Source organism: Tiliqua scincoides, chromosome 1 (genome assembly GCF_035046505.1).
Source record: "Tiliqua scincoides isolate rTilSci1 chromosome 1, rTilSci1.hap2, whole genome shotgun sequence".
Taxonomy (NCBI): domain Eukaryota; kingdom Metazoa; phylum Chordata; class Lepidosauria; order Squamata; family Scincidae; genus Tiliqua; species Tiliqua scincoides.
Window position 1 is genome coordinate 288,558,064 of NC_089821.1, and position 16,078 is coordinate 288,574,141.

The 16,078-nt window shown below is 43.8% G+C and overlaps 1 protein-coding gene and 1 long non-coding RNA gene across 2 annotated transcripts in view; one reads left to right on the forward strand and one right to left on the reverse strand.

Annotated features, from left to right (window-relative positions):
- Positions 1-4,241, forward strand: part of LOC136651544 (uncharacterized) — a 37,455-nt gene extending 33,214 nt beyond the window's left edge. The window contains exon 2 of the long non-coding RNA XR_010794529.1: positions 4,037-4,241. This is a non-coding gene — a long non-coding RNA (uncharacterized lncRNA). The remainder of the gene's footprint in view (positions 1-4,036) is intronic.
- The window catches only part of SEL1L (SEL1L adaptor subunit of SYVN1 ubiquitin ligase), a 54,602-nt gene extending 43,546 nt beyond the window's left edge, over positions 1-11,056 (reverse strand). Inside the window, exon 1 of the mRNA XM_066628041.1 lies at positions 10,880-11,056. Within this exon, the coding sequence (XP_066484138.1) occupies positions 10,880-10,958 (79 nt within the window). The 5' untranslated portion in view covers positions 10,959-11,056. The remainder of the gene's footprint in view (positions 1-10,879) is intronic.
- Positions 11,057-16,078: the final 5,022 nt, after the last annotated feature.

Consider the following 16,078-nt stretch of genomic DNA (forward strand, 5'->3'; position numbering starts at 1 on the left):
CAAAACCAATGCCGTTTTTTGGAATCAGCACCCCAAATATACCCAGGAATAGGTCTAAGAAAGCAAAATGTGTGTTTGCCTGAGTTATTTAACTAACTAAAAACTATTTAGTTATTTAGTTAGATTGAGGTTTCAATGTTAAACAACATCTGCAAAGGAAAGCTGACAACTTGGCTTCAAGGAGTATTTGACAATATCTGACCACAGTCAACAGGCAGTTAGCTGACAATATTCAACTGGTCAGCATGCCAGCCCTCAAATACACATGAGATACTCTAAAAGTTAAGGCAATACTTTCCTTCTAGATATATCTTTATTTTTTGGAATATCTAAACATTCTATACCTTTTGCAACAGTTACCTGATCATTTTGATATCATACACTAAAAAAAGATTAATCTAGTTTTTCCCCCTGTAAAAAAAGAAGTACTAACATACTGGTGTGCAACATGTTCAAGACCTGCAAGAACACTAAGAACGGAAAATCTACATCTGTTGCCTATAGATACAAGTACACACACTTCTCTGCAAAGACATATGGTATACTTATAAAATCAGTGACAATATTTTAATGCTGAATACAAGGAAACTGATTTGATGCAAGGTACAAGATGTAGCGCAATGCATTTAGATTTTCTGAAACATGCTTGCTTTGGCATGTTTATTTTTCCCACAGACCAGTGGTTCTCACACATTTAGCACTGGGACCCACTTTCTAGAATGAGAATCTGTTAGGACCCAGTGGAAGTGATGTCGTGACTGGAAGTGACATCATCAAATAGGAAAATTTTTAACAATCCTAGGCTGCAATCCTACCCATGCTTACCCAGGAGTAAGTCCCATTTACTTTCAAGAATGTACACAGTAGCTTGTTAAAAGTACAGGTTTAACACTTCCCTAAATGCAGTCACATACATGGTAGCATCAAGTCTAATATACTAAAAATAAATATTGAAATGAATGGGGACCCAACTGAAATTGGTTTGCGACCCAACTAGTGGGTCCCGTCCCACAGTTTGAAAAACACTGCCATAGACTCTTCTTAACGGTGTTCCTTATGGTGCTGGCATAATGTAAGATTCAGGTTTTTTCAGTCTGACCATCTCCTGAGAAAATGAAACCTTACAGAAGAAACTGCAAACAGCAGTTTCTTAGATCATTACTGAACTCACAGAAAGTTAATGTTTTCATTCAGTTCTGGTAGTTAAGGAGTCACAAAGATCACAATCCATTATTAATACACATCATTTATCAAGAGGGATTAATTGTATGTCTAAAACAGAAGTACTATAACTAAACAATGTCCAAGTATTCATTTAAGGCAGCATGTCTCAAACTGCGAGTTGCAACCCTATTTTTTATGGTTTGCTTAATGCCACACTGCCATTACAGCCAGATTGTCAAGCTTTCACTTTTTTAAATGTGCAGGGCTGTTTTTGGCTGCTCATCAGTAGGAACACAATGAGACGACTATAAGACTGTTGTGCAGACGCTCCAAGTGGTGGGCTTTCCACATAAAAAATGTGAAAGCTCAGATACTTGGACATTTTGGTGGTGACATGATGACGTCATTGCATCACCATCACAACTTGCAAGTTTTTGAGCTCCATGCTGAAAGTGGGTCACAGGGTGGGAAAGTTTGAGAACCACTGATTTAAGGCATACATATGATCAGCATATTTTCAAAAACTAACCAAATTCTAGTTTGAGAAAGCAAATGCCTCAAAGACATCAGCAATAACGTAAAGAAATTTCACATTATAATTATCAGTTACAAAATATATACTTATCATGAGAATAATTAAACCACATTTAAGTTAGCCAAAAGTAACGTCAGATAGGGACAAATAATGTATTGGTAAATACCAGAAAGGAAAAAAGGCTTTATTCATAAGACAAACATCTTAAAAATCATTAATAGAAATGCCTTCTATGATTTTACTTGTCATGCAGTGTCAACTCCATGGCTCGCCATTTTAAGCTACTCACTGCTGCAACTGGTCTTTATGTAAGTTATCTCTGTCTATGAATCACTAAACACAAATGTGGAACCAAAAGTCAATTTTCATCCATCCTTAAGCTAAAAGTATAATCTTTCATGGGAAACGTTCTGCACTGAAATAGTCTGAATGCCACACTTTAACTACCCAATATCAAAACCTAGCTCAAAATTAATCTCCTGCTAAAGCTCAATGCTATATGCCAACAGAAAAGTTGTTATGCCTTAAAATACTTGGCAGACAACTTGGTATCGCATGTAAATATTATAGAAGTATTCCTCTCAGCAATTTGACCACAGAAGCAGCATAGTAAATCCTGAAATATACTGTCTATTAATCAAATAAGCAACTTTAATGCATCCCTTTCTTTGGCTGCATAGAGTCGATTGTTCCAAAAATACCTCAGGGAAAAAGTGCAGGTGGTTAGTTAGGTTTAATATGGACATCACCATATCTTTGTGTGAGATAACCAATCTTTTCCTGCCAGCTGCTATACCAGCAAAGCGGCTCACAAGACTAGGGTCTTGCTACCAGAACAAGGGCACAACTGGATTGTTTGTTCATTGCCAACATTTAACTAACAACAACAACAACACAGGTATTTATATACTGCCTTTCTTGGTCTTTATTCAAGACTTTATTCAAGGCGGTTTACATAGGCAGGCTATTTAAATCTCCGTAGGGATTTCTACAATTGAAAGAAGGTTCTATCTTTCAAGAACCACAACATTCAGATGTTTCTTTCTGATCTGGTTTCACATTCTGGCCTCCATCATCCCATGCTCAGAGCAGATGGAATAACTCTGTTCAGCTTATCAGTTGCTTCAAGGTCACACGGTGCCGGTGGACTCAAACTGGCGACCTTGTGGATGTTATCTTCAGACAAATGGAGGCTCTACCCTCTAGACCAGACTTCCTGCCCTACAAACTACCAATTACTGTTGGCAATGCTGTAGAGAGATGGCCAATGGCAAACCCTTACAAGCAGCATTTCACAACTGTGTGCCAGTGGTGGCCTGATTACACACAACAGATATTGCCTGCCCCTGCTAGCAAGTGTGGCCAAGAGACAGCTCCAGACAAACATTTTCCTCTTCTGCTCTAGCAGAGGCAGTACCTGCACAGGTCTTTAAGCATTTGGCCACAGTGAGTCAAGATATTCGGGGTACCTCCCAACACTTTCCTCTCTTGCTGTTACTGCACTCCAAATTACACATCTGGTTGCTTTTCTGTTAGAATGTCTGACATTCTAACCTTCATTTTGCTTGTAGTTCCTTTGCAGATATAGGGATTGTTACTACTTCACAACCTTTATTGGCATATAACAAATAAACAAGATAAACAAAATTATGACAATTACTAAAGAAAAACATAGTGAGGCAGGGAAGAGGGAAATGGTCCAAAGATAGAAGAGGAAAAGAGGAAAAAAGATTTTTAGGAAGGGGGAATATTTTAATAATTTGAGACAAAAAACTAGCAACTGCCTTAGTAATATTTACTTGATTATCGCTAAGTGGAACAAAAAGGGGATCAATAAATGGACCAACAGGATGGCATAAAAAAGGCTCCAAGTACAGCTTTTGAAGTGTACAGTGCGCAGGGCAATAGATCAAAATATGCTCTAGCGCAGGGGTGCCCAAACCCCGGGGCCACATGCGGCCCTTGAGGCTTCTCAATGCGGCCCTCAGGGAGCCCCCAGTCTCCAATGAGCCTCTGGCCCTCCAGAGATTTGCTGGAGCCTGCACTGGCCCAACGCAACTGCTCTCAGCGTGAGGGCGACTGTTTGACCTCTTGCGTGACCTGTGGGATGAGGGCTCCCTCCACTGCTTGCTGTTTCATGTCTGTGATGCAGCAAAGGCAGCAAAGGAAAGGTCAGCCTTACTTTGTGCAAGGCCTTTTATAGGCCTTGAGCTATTGCAAGACCTTCATTCATTCATATGATTTCATCTTTAATATATTCATTTATGTGAACTTATGTACATTTATTCAAATTTTAAATGTAAATTAATTCTTTTTTTTCCTTGGCCCCCGACACAGTGTCAGAGAGATGATGTGGCCCTCCAGCCAAAAACTTTGGACACCCCTGCTCTAGCGTATCCGGTTCAAGATGGCAAAAGGCACATAATCTGAGGTTCCAAGAAATATGGGAAAATCTGCCAAGGTGATATGAATAAGGGAAAATATTGAAACGCGCAAGCATAATATATATTTGTTATATGCCAATAAAGGTTGTGGAGAAGTAGATATAGGGATTGTACTGAGTTTGTTGGCTTTGCACCCCATGTGGGACCTGTTATCATGCTTTGATGCAAGCAAATTTCACAAGTTCTATTTTACTCCCCACTGCGGTGGTTCTCAAACTTCCCAGGAGTTTTACTCCCGAGGTAAGTCTTTCCAGGGGAGAGGGTGAGAGCAGTGACACAATCCCCTGGATCGCATTGCTAATGAGGGTGAAAGGGGGGTGCTTTCACTTACTACAGGCTGACGCAGGAGGTGTAGGGAGCCCTGCACAGCCCTCTGCAGGGCTCCCAAAGTCTTACAACACTGAAAAAGGAGATCGCAAAGCACTGGCTTGTGATCACTTCTTTTGAACATTCTAAGCCTCAGGGAGCCCTACAGAGGGCCGCGCAGTGCTCCCCACACCTCCTGCAGCTGGTAGCAGCCTGCAGCAAGCACCCTCCTTTCATCCCCTGGGGATCATGTCGCTACCCTTGCCCCCTAAAGGGACTGGGGGAGCATTACATGAGCTGGTGGGTCAGGACCCACCACTTTGAGAACCACTGCATTACCGTGTTTCTGGCCACTTAGCCTCTATCCAGGACCCTGTGTAGATGTGCTGTGCCTGTATGGTTGCATGGGTGTAGTGGAAGTGCCCAAGTTCCTTGAGCTGGTACAAGGGTAGGGCTGCACTTGTGCAAAGTGAAGACTACTGTATTGACTTTACTCAGTTTAAGGCTGTTTGGATGTTATGGAAATTGCGTACAATGTGAATGGAAGCACACTCGCTGATGCCATGCCCTAAGCACTCCCTGTGTACAATATTTGTTTGCAAAGGCCAACATTCCAAATTATAAAGGAGAAACTCTCCCCAAGTGCAGGATAATTTAACATGTTAAACTTATTTAAATTCAAATGAGCGCAATTGTAGAGTTAAGCATGTACTTAAATCTCTCCCACTGAAACTAATGAGTATTTTAACATTAAAGGGTTTGCTAAATATCCTTACCAGAAAAAAGTATCCTGAAAATACCTCGCCATCTGAGAAAAAGCATATAGATGAAAATGGACCATAGACAAATACACTAAAAAATTTCAAGCGATGCCTACCTCAATAAGAGCATCTATTAAATAATATTTACCAGGCTTAGGCTGAAGCATATTCATAACCCTTGTGTATCCCCCCCCCCCCAAAAAAAAGACAAAGTGTAATTATATTCCAAGTGACTAAACTAGTAGGAAGTCAACCAGATTGAGTGATTCTGCCAACTTTCATCTGGTGGGTGAGCTTTTCCATCAGCAGAATTTATGAGTGTTATCAGATGGCTGACCCTTACAAGTGAAGGTTTTTCTACTCCGTTTTCTTTCATAACAGGCTGGCTACTACTGAAAGATACAAAACCAGCTCTGATTGGCATACAGTACAATTTTATCAAGAATATTGAAAACACACTGTTTGGAGTCCTTCAGAACCTGAGACTCAACAATCCTCCTTATCTTAATCAAATACACTACCCCATACTTTGGAAACCTTTTGACAAGTTCACCACATGTGGTTAAAAAACACTCCAATTTCCACAGCTTTGCAATAGCTAGTTCAAATATCTATAATACAACAAATTGGAGCACCTTATGTCAGTTCTTTCAATACAGAGTTACCAGAGGACCAAGTTCTCATATAACTGCTCTCTTAAACATGTACTAATAAACTGCAGAGCCAGTTTTCCCAACCCATTCCCATTTAAATCAATAGGCTTAGTTAAATCCTTGCTGAGAGCCACGACACATCCTGGGTCACGTCCAATCAACTTTGATTCAAGACCCCTACCTACAAAGACATCTCAAAGAATTAACTGTGTTTGAGTAAACATCTTCCTGGTTCAACTGAGTTTGTATCTGAGAGCATTAGAAACAGTGCACAGGAACCTCTAATTTCTTGAGTCATAGACGAAAGCCTCCCATCACATTATTATTATTATTATTATTATTATTATTAACAGTATTTATATACCGCTTTTCAACTAAAAGTTCACAAAGTGGTTTACAGAGAAAAATTAAATAACTAAATGGCTCCCTGTCCCAAAAGGGCTCACAATCTAAAAAGATGCAAAAGAATACCAGCAGACAGCCACTAGAACAGGCACTGCTGGGGTGAGATGGGCCGGTTACTCTCCCCCTGCTAAAAAAACCCTCCATATATTCAGTAGAACTTCATATATTCTTTTGAACCCAGGATCAGAGCAGATTTATGTTTGGGCCCCTGTGAAGGCTGCTATAAAAGAAGGGTCAGTACATTTTCAGGATCAGAAATGCAAAAGCTGCACCTGCTGAAATTCTCTCTCATCCACAATTGTTAAAGGTCCAAGATCCCTAAAGTTGAAAGTTTGCCCACCACTGCTCTAAGCAAAGCTTGGTTTTGTGTGGTGCGGCCATGCAGCTGAGAGGAAACACGGACTTCAGGGTGGTCTTTAGAAAACAAAGCCTCCACATTATCAAGTGGAAAAACAGGAGAATGTTGGAAAAAAATCTTCCTGGATAATATACCAGTGTTCAACAGGTACACAAGGAATAATCTGGCATATGTGGAAATAACCTATGCTAGACAGCATTCCTGTTCTTTGTTCACTGGTGAGATAAAGAACACTGCCCTGTAGTAGCACACTAAAAAGAGAAGAGGAGGTCAGTGCTTAAGCTGGCATCATTGAGCACTTTGAAGAACCATCCAGTTCATGAAGCCTTATCCTGTTTGAATCCCTAGACTACTTACCTTCAAAGCTGAACTGTATAACATGCAGAAGTAGTGACATACAAGACAGGCTTAGAATCAAACCAGATGTGACAGTACATGCATAACTGAAGCTTCTTCTCTACTAAACAGTGGTGGGGGAGGGAAGGAATTGAACTGGGAGAGGGATTTTTTTAACCTCTTCCTTCCCCACTGTGGTTCCAACAAAATCCCATCCCAACCACACTGCTATTATCCATGAGAGGAAGATTCTCATTGGTGCTTATGGAGGTTCCTGCCTGGGTCCAACAGCAATTTGGGGGAGGGCTTTTCTTATCAGGACCACAGCACAGAAGGGTCTTGCAGGAGAGGTAATAAATACTGCCTCTCCTGGAGTTCTAGCCCTATCACCCTTCTCCAAACAGCTTTTTAACTTTAGAAATACACACACACACACACACACACACACACACACACACACACACACACACACACACAGTCCAGTAACATCTTTAGCATTTGGTTTGACCCCGAGATCCAATTATGAATGAGAGCCATCTAGAGTTCAGATTTAATGTCCAGTTTTGGAGGGAGAGGAATTCACATTAGTCAGCTATGTGCTGTATTTTAACCATTTTAAGTTCTGTATTATATAGTATTATATTTTGTATCACACAAAGCAACACAAATCTTTAAAATAAGCTTAATTGAAAGAAAGTATTTTATTTTTATTTAAGTGGCATATTTTTCTCTTTCTAAAAATATAGCATTATGAGTTCACATCTGTCAATCCAAGGCAAGTCATACCTGCCAATTAACTAATAATACTGCAATCCTATGCATATTTACTAAGAAGCAAGCACCACCAAGTTCAGCAGAACTTACTTTCAGGTAAGCACATACAGCACTGCAGCCCCAATTGTGTAAATACACCTCAAGGTTACTCTATGTGCAATTACTCCTCCACACTTCACCACCACCACCTTCAAGTTTACTATTAGCTTATCCAGACATTCTCCTAAACAGCATACAAATGACTACTGTCTCACAGTGCAACCTGTTGTGGCCCTTGCCTGTTCTTTCAGCCAACTTCAAGTTTGCCCCAACTCATTCCCATTATAAAACTTCAGAAGTGAGCCACCCTGTTTTATGCAGGCAATCATGGCCTATAAGCCAATCCAGTCCAGCTTGGAGTAATAAAATCCCAGGCCCCTGTTGCGGCTACATAAATGTCTTGGAGAAAACATCCCTGTCAGTACCTTGGGAAAAGGGCCCATAAAAGGTTAGTAGCTTCTCAACTAGGTGAAGTCCCCTGGATAGACAGGATCTAGGGCAGCGATTTTCAACCTTTTTCCATCTCATGCCACATTGAAAAAGCACTAAAATTGTCAAGGCACTCCATCAGGTTTTTGACATTTGACAAGGCACGCCATGCTGCCAGGAAAGGCTCACATCCCCCATTGGTCCTAGTAATAAATGACCTTCCCCCCCAATTCCTGTGGCACACCTGTGGACCACTGGTCGCACACCAATGTGTCATAGCACAGTGGTTGAAAACTGCTGATCTAGGGCTTTCCAACATCCATCAACTGGCCAGGCTACAGCCAGTACAGAATATGAACCATAAGGAAGCTTTTTTCAATGTAAGCTTCCTATAACAGGCTTAAATGCATGTACCACTGTGCTGGCCCATTCACAGGTAGCATTAGTAAGTTTCTTACCTGTATGCGGTTGCTTGTAAATGCACTTATCGAATGTGCTGGTTCATTTGTGCATATCATTTACTCCGCCCCCAGCAGTGCAACCAAGTGTACCATCAGTTGCTGGCCATTCGTATGTTAATTTGGCAAGTTGGTAAGATCACTAATAACATTAGTGCATTTACAAGTAGCCACATACAGGTAAGAAACTTACAAAGGAAAAGACCCATGCCCTCCGTAATGCCCTCCAGACCTTTAATGCAAACTTTGGGGTGGAAGAGCATAAAACAACAACAGACACTAAAAATAACAATGAGGAGAAAAACGTCAGTATCCTAATCAAGACTTGAACAGCAAACGTGTAACTGATGTGCTGTCAAGTATAAGCCACATGCTGTGGTACAGTGGAGTAGGTCATGAGGACCACAACAAAATTTCAATTGCTCCCAGGGCATGTTCTGAGAGCGCATGATGCAACCTCCTTGCTGAAACTAAGCAAGTCAAATCCTGGTCTGTGACCACATATGCTTCCATGAAAGAACCCAGGTGGAATACAGATATTAAGGATAACCCAGGAAGCAGCTGCCTTCTGCAGATCACGGGCACACCTGGATGAGTATTACTCAAGTTGACTGGCAGCAACCCCCCCACCCCACCCTGGGTCATGAGATAGAAGGCCTTTCTCAATCCTGCTCAGACAGGCCAGGAACTGAACTTTTTTTCCCCTCTCACATAGCACCAGAACCATGGAACATCTACTAAAACTGAATGTTGGAAGAGTTAGAACCAAACAGAAGGAAATATTTTTTTACCCAGCGTGTCATTAGTCTGTGAAACTCCTTGCCACAGGATGTGATGCTGGCATCCAGTCTAAATGTCTTTAGACGGGGATTGAACAGGCTTATGGAGAAAAAGTCCATCACAGTTTATAAGCCCTGACGAATATGTACAAGCTCCTGATTTTAGAAGTAGTCTACCTCAGAATGCCAGATGCAAGGGAGGGCACCAAGAGGCAGATCTCTTGTTGTCTTTTGTGCTCCCTGAAGCATCTGGCGGGTCACTGAGATTCAGGAAGCTGAACTACCTGGGCCTTTGGCCTGATCCAGCAGGGCTCTTTTTATGTTCATGGAATAAGTCAGGAGGGCGATAGCAACATTTCAACTAGTCCCAGGTCATGATCTGAGAATGCCTGATGCAACCACTAAGCAGGTCCATGTCTGTGACCACATATGCTTCCATAATAAAAGCTGGAGGGGGGGGTGCAGATACAAGATAGGAAGCTGCTTTAAACAGAGTCAGACCACTGGCCCACCTAGATGAGGATCACACAGACCGACTGGCAGCAGCCTCCCCAGAGTTTCAAGATGGGGGGGGGCAGTTCCCAGTTCTGCTCAGAAGAGCCAGGAACTGAACTTGGGATGGGACCTTCTGCTACAAAGGAGATGATCTGACACTCGGTGATGCCTCGACCCCCCCCCCCATTTGACAGGCTGACAATATAATATACAAGCATTAAAAGGAACTCACAGCACAATCCTCGACATGTACATAAGCACATAAGAGCACCATAGGATCAGGCCAAAGGCCCACCTAGTCCAGCTTCCTGTACCTCACAGTGACCCACCAGATACCTCGGGAGCATTCAAGACAAGAGGCTTGCATCCAGGTGCCCTCCCTTGCATCTGGCATTCTGCGATAGGCTACTTCTAAAATCAAGAGGTTGCACATACCCATTATGGCTTGTAACCTGTGATGGATTTTTCCTCCATCAATTCGCCCAATCCAGATGCCATCACCACATACTGTGGCAAGGAGTTCCATAGGCTAAACACAGGCTGGGTAAAGAAATGTTTTTCTTTCTTTCTGTCTGTCTGTCTGTCTGTCCTAACACTCCCAACACTCAATTTTAGTGGCTGTCCCCTCGTTCTGGTGTGAGAGAGAAAAAAGCACCCCCCCATCATCCACTCTGTCTACCACTGTACCCTGTGGCAGGGAGTTCCACAGACACCCTGTTTGAGTGGCTGCCCCCTGGTCCTGGTGTTGTCTAAGAGGGGAAAGAACACTCTAGAGCTTTGTGTGTCTACTCAGGAGTAAGCCCCACTGAGGTCAAGGGATCTTACTTTCCAGTAAGTGTGTGCAGGATTGGGGCCTTTGGGTGTGGGGCGGGGGCCAGCTCCCCCCTCCCCCAGCTCGGCCCCAGTGGGGCGAGGCCCACCCTAGCCACGGACCAGGACCGACCTGCGGAGACCAGGCTGCGGCTCGCGAGCAGCAGCGCCACGGCCCACAGCAGCAGCCAGGCGCGCCCGGGCAGCGCCATCTCCCTCTCGGTTCCTCCTTCCTTCGAGGGGCGACACCAGCGGCGGCTGCAGCCCAGCCGCGCCTGAGGAGCTCTGAATCCGGCTCCCTCCTCCCCGCCCACCACCCTCGGCGAGCAGCCAATCGCGGGCCTCCTCCACGCAGCCAATAGTGGCCCGGCGTCCGCGGTGCTTGATTTTTATTGGCCGAGACGTTCTCTTACATGGCCTCTTCGGATTGGGCGAAACTCGCCGATTCCCGGGTTGGGGCGTCAGCTGGCTAATCACGTGGCAGGGGCGGGGCAGGCGGGAGGGTACCTTGCCCAAAGAGAAACGCTTAGAGGCGCAAAGCAAAATTCTCAACACTTCCGGTTGTCACGCGCAGGCGGACTACATGGGTCTCCTACGGGTGTAAATGTGAGGCACCTCCCACCCACCCTAGCAAATAGTCCCCTTTGGGTACTGTCATTTCTAACTGGGGTGCTTCTCTCTAAGCACTGCAGCTCAAGGGAGTTTTGAAACCATAACTCCTTCCCATTGATCCCTATGAGCCACCACTTTGTGCCCCCCGCATATGGAGGGGGCGCTGCGCTTTAGGCGCTGCGCACTGGAACCGGAAGTGCTCACTTTAAAGCCATTCAAGTTTCTCCCTCTGGCTCTAACTCTGGGACTTTGAGGCGGGGACTATAAAGCAATGACTTCAACCAATCAGAGGGCACTACGAGGGCACATCGAACGTTCCAGTGTCCAATCACAGAGCTAGAAAAAAAGACTCTGAGGAGTCCCAAGCCTGAGACTTGCTTGAGGAACTACAGTACCCACAATGCAAAGCTAGAAAGCTATGCTTATGCCTGAGCAAGGGTGTCAAACTCATTTCATACAGTGGCTGAATAGCAGCCATGATGCCTGTGGAACGCCGGAAGTGATGTCATTTAGCAGGAAGTGATGTCATCAAGCAGAAGATGATGTCAGAACATGATGTCATGACCAAAAATAAGCACTTTTTACCTATAAAGCTACACACATGCTGGAGCAAGGGGATGAACAGCAGTTGTGATGCCTGCTGGGGGCTGCAAGTGATGTCTTTCTGCAGGAAGTGACGTCATTAAGCAGAACATGATGTCATTGAGCAGGTCATGACCAGAAATAAGCACTTTTCACCTATAAAGCTACACTTTTGCTACAGCAGGAGTGTCAAACTCACTTCATACAGTGATTTGAATAGCAGGCATGATGCCTGCTGAGGGCTGGAAGTGATGTCATTAAGCAGAACACGATGTCATTCAACAGGTCATGACCAGAAATGAGCACATTTTTCTCACTTAGGAACTCATTAGTTGCAAACAACAGAAAAGAAAATATGCAAATCTTGATCATATTTTCAGGATATGGAAGAGCCCAATTATCACGCTGGCAGCAGTGACACCTCAGTGCCGCTCAGCAGCTGAAAGCAGCTGAGGTGGTGCTAGTGGCATTGCTAAGGGGTTGCAGGGGATAGCATTTGCACCAGGCAACAAGCTTTAGGGGGGCAACAAGTCTGAGCTTGACACTAGTGGCCGAAATTGTGAAAACCTTGGTATTTTTTACTGATACCATCATTATATACCATTCAATGCAGAATTATATGCAGAACACAATGAAACAAACCACGTCAAAATATCTCTATTCTATAAAGTTATAGCCAAATAACCAGAAAATAAAAACACAACCCTATTATGTAACAAAAACTGGATTTTATTAACTTAAAACAGATCAGTGAGACTGATCGTTCTGATAGCCAGTTAGGTGTTATGATACAGCAGGGAACCAACAAAGTGTTAATATGTGTTAAAATAATATATTTATTTTCTTTCTGGACTGAATGTGTTGCTTAATTTCGAAGCTTTCATATCTCTTCCTGTGAGGGGCATGTCCAGCCCATCCATGAGGCCAACTGAAGTGAGGCACAGTGACCTTTGACCCCAGACTGTGACTTCAGGTAAAGGCCACCATAATCACAGAAGCAAGAATCATAGGCTAGAAGAGAGCCATAGGAACCAAAGTTGCTTGGTTTAGTAAAAGAGTTTAGTGAAAGACAAAAAGCCCTGGTATGTTGTTACACTCGTACCAGGAAGGTTAGCTAGGTAGTAATAGGGCAGTGTTTCTCAACCAGTGCTACGTGGCTTGGTTTCTGGTGGTACTTGTGGGACCCCTGGACATCTGCTGCCCACTAGGGAGACCAGCAAAATGATGCGGCAAACACTGGTAGCAGTCTTGGCTGCGTAGGCAGAGCTCCAAAGCATGCTTTTCATGTGCTCTAAAAAGCCCTTCTGTGCACTCTGAGACTCTTACTGATATTTGTGACGTTGCATCTGGCCTCTTAACCCACAATTAACTGGCAATGACATCATCACCAGTTACTTCTGGTGGTACTTCCAATAGGTGGACCACACAAAATGGTACGGTGGGGGATAAATTAACAGTAATAGGGGAACAAGGTGATATCTCTTTTCTCTTTCCTATGCTCTGGAAATGCATGCTAGAGAAAATGTGGAAGTGATGTTTCCAGCATTCTGCCAGTATGCTTCCAGCATGGTTATTTAAAAAAAAAGACAAAATGACATCCTCTCATTGAAATCAATTGTATGGAGGTTGCTGTGTTGCTACATACACTATGGAGGCTCCCATGTTCCTGACTTAGAGATGGCAGAGAAATTAAATGAGTTCTTTGCATCTGTCTTCACGGCAGAAGACCTCGGGCAGATACCGCTGCCCGAACGGCCCCTCCTGACCGAGGAGTTAAGTCAGATAGAGGTTAAAAGAGAAGATGTTTCAGACCTCATTGATAAATTAAAGATCAATAAGTCACCGGGCCCTGATGGCATACACCCAAGGGTTATTAAGGAATTGAAGAATGAAGTTGCAGATCTCTTGACTAAGGTATGCAACTTGTCCCTCAAAACGGCCATGGTACCAGAAGATTGGAGGATAGCAAATGTCACGCCTATTTTTAAAAAGGGAAAGAGGGGGGATCCGGGAAACTATAGGCCGGTCAGCCTAACATCCATACCGGGTAAGATGGTGGAATGCCTCATCAAAGATAGGATCTCAAAACACATAGACGAACAGGCCTTGCTGAGGGAGAGTCAGCATGGCTTCTGTAAGGGTAAGTCTTGCCTCACAAACCTTATAGAATTCTTTGAAAAGGTCAACAGGCATGTGGATGCTGGAGAACCCGTGGACATTATATATCTGGACTTTCAGAAGGCGTTTGACACGGTCCCTCACCAAAGGCTACTGAAAAAACTCCACAGTCAGGGAATTAGAGGACAGGTCCTCTCGTGGATTGAGAACTGGTTGGAGGCCAGGAAGCAGAGAGTGGGTGTCAATGGGCAATTTTCACAATGGAGAGAGGTGAAAAGCGGTGTGCCCCAAGGATCTGTCCTGGGACCGGTGCTTTTCAACCTCTTCATAAATGACCTGGAGACAGGGTTGAGCAGTGAAGTGGCAAAGTTTGCAGACGACACCAAACTTTTCCGAGTGGTAAAGACCAGAAGTGATTGTGAGGAGCTCCAGAAGGATCTCTCCAGACTGGCAGAATGGGCAGCAAAATGGCAGATGCGCTTCAATGTCAGTAAGTGTAAAGTCATGCACATTGGGGCAAAAAATCAAAACTTTAGATATAGGCTGATGGGTTCTGAGCTGTCTGTGACAGATCAGGAGAGAGATCTTGGGGTGGTGGTGGACAGGTCGATGAAAGTGTCGACCCAATGTGCGGCGGCAGTGAAGAAGGCCAATTCTATGCTTGGGATCATTAGGAAGGGTATTGAGAACAAAACGGTTAGTATTATAATGCCGTTGTACAAATCGATGGTAAGGCCACACCTGGAGTATTGTGTCCAGTTCTGGTCGCCGCATCTCAAAAAAGACATAGTGGAAATGGAAAAGGTGCAAAAGAGAGCGACTAAGATGATTACGGGGCTGGGGCACCTTCCTTATGAGGAAAGGCTACGGCGTTTGGGCCTCTTCAGCCTAGAAAAGAGACGCTTGAGGGGGGACATGATTGAGACATACAAAATTATGCAGGGGATGGACAGAGTGGATAGGGAGATGCTCTTTACACTCTCACATAATACCAGAACCAGGGGACATCCACTAAAATTGAGTGTTGGGCGGGTTAGGACAGACAAAAGAAAATATTTCTTTACTCAGCGTGTGGTCGGTCTGTGGAACTCCTTGCCACAGGATGTGGTGCTGGCGTCTAGCCTAGACGCCTTTAAAAGGGGATTGGACGAGTTTCTGGAGGAAAAATCCATTACGGGGTACAAGCCATGATGTGTATCTGCAACCTCCTGATTTTAGAAATGGGTTATGTCAGAATGCCAGATGCAAGGGAGGGCACCAGGATGAGGTCTCTTGTTATCTGGTGTGCTCCCTGGGGCATTTGGTGGGCCGCTGTGAGATACAGGAAGCTGGACTAGATGGGCCTATGGCCTGATCCAGTGGGGCTGTTCTTATGTTCTTATGTTCTTATGTTCTTATGACAGGTTCCTGCATTCGTTTTGATAGAAAATAGGTGAAAGTGAAGTAAGTATGGTGGAGGCCATATTTCCTAGCTCCAAGCTCGCTATCCAAACTTCTAGCTTGGCTAGCATACTAGAAGTTAAATTAACAACATACCTCTAGCATGCTAAAGCCTTATAAAAAGCCTACTGAAGCTAAAAAAAGAAACAATCCTTCCTTCTGTGCACTCTCTCTGCTAAAGACCAGTAGCTATACAGACTAGCAGCAGAATTCGCTTCCATTCTTTCATACAAAGCTATATTTTCCTTAAATAAAACTGTCTGATTTTTGAATATAAGTCTCATGCAAAGCCTTCCTATCTAGACTTTTCTGCATATGTGCCTTTTGATGTTTGCTGTCTGCCAACAGGAGAAAGGAATGTTAGAAAAAGAACTCCAAGACTATCAGCCAGCTTATCCACATCAGGTGCTTTATGTAAGTGTCTTACTAAAGAGCAATCCAAAAAGGAAGAGCTGAAGAGATAAACTCACTTGCGAACTAATTAGCTATACTTTATCTTCCTCCCTGGAGATGTTGGTCCAGAAAGCAATCTTGCTACCATTAACTTGCTGATAGTACAGACAAGTCTTATAGGAATCTC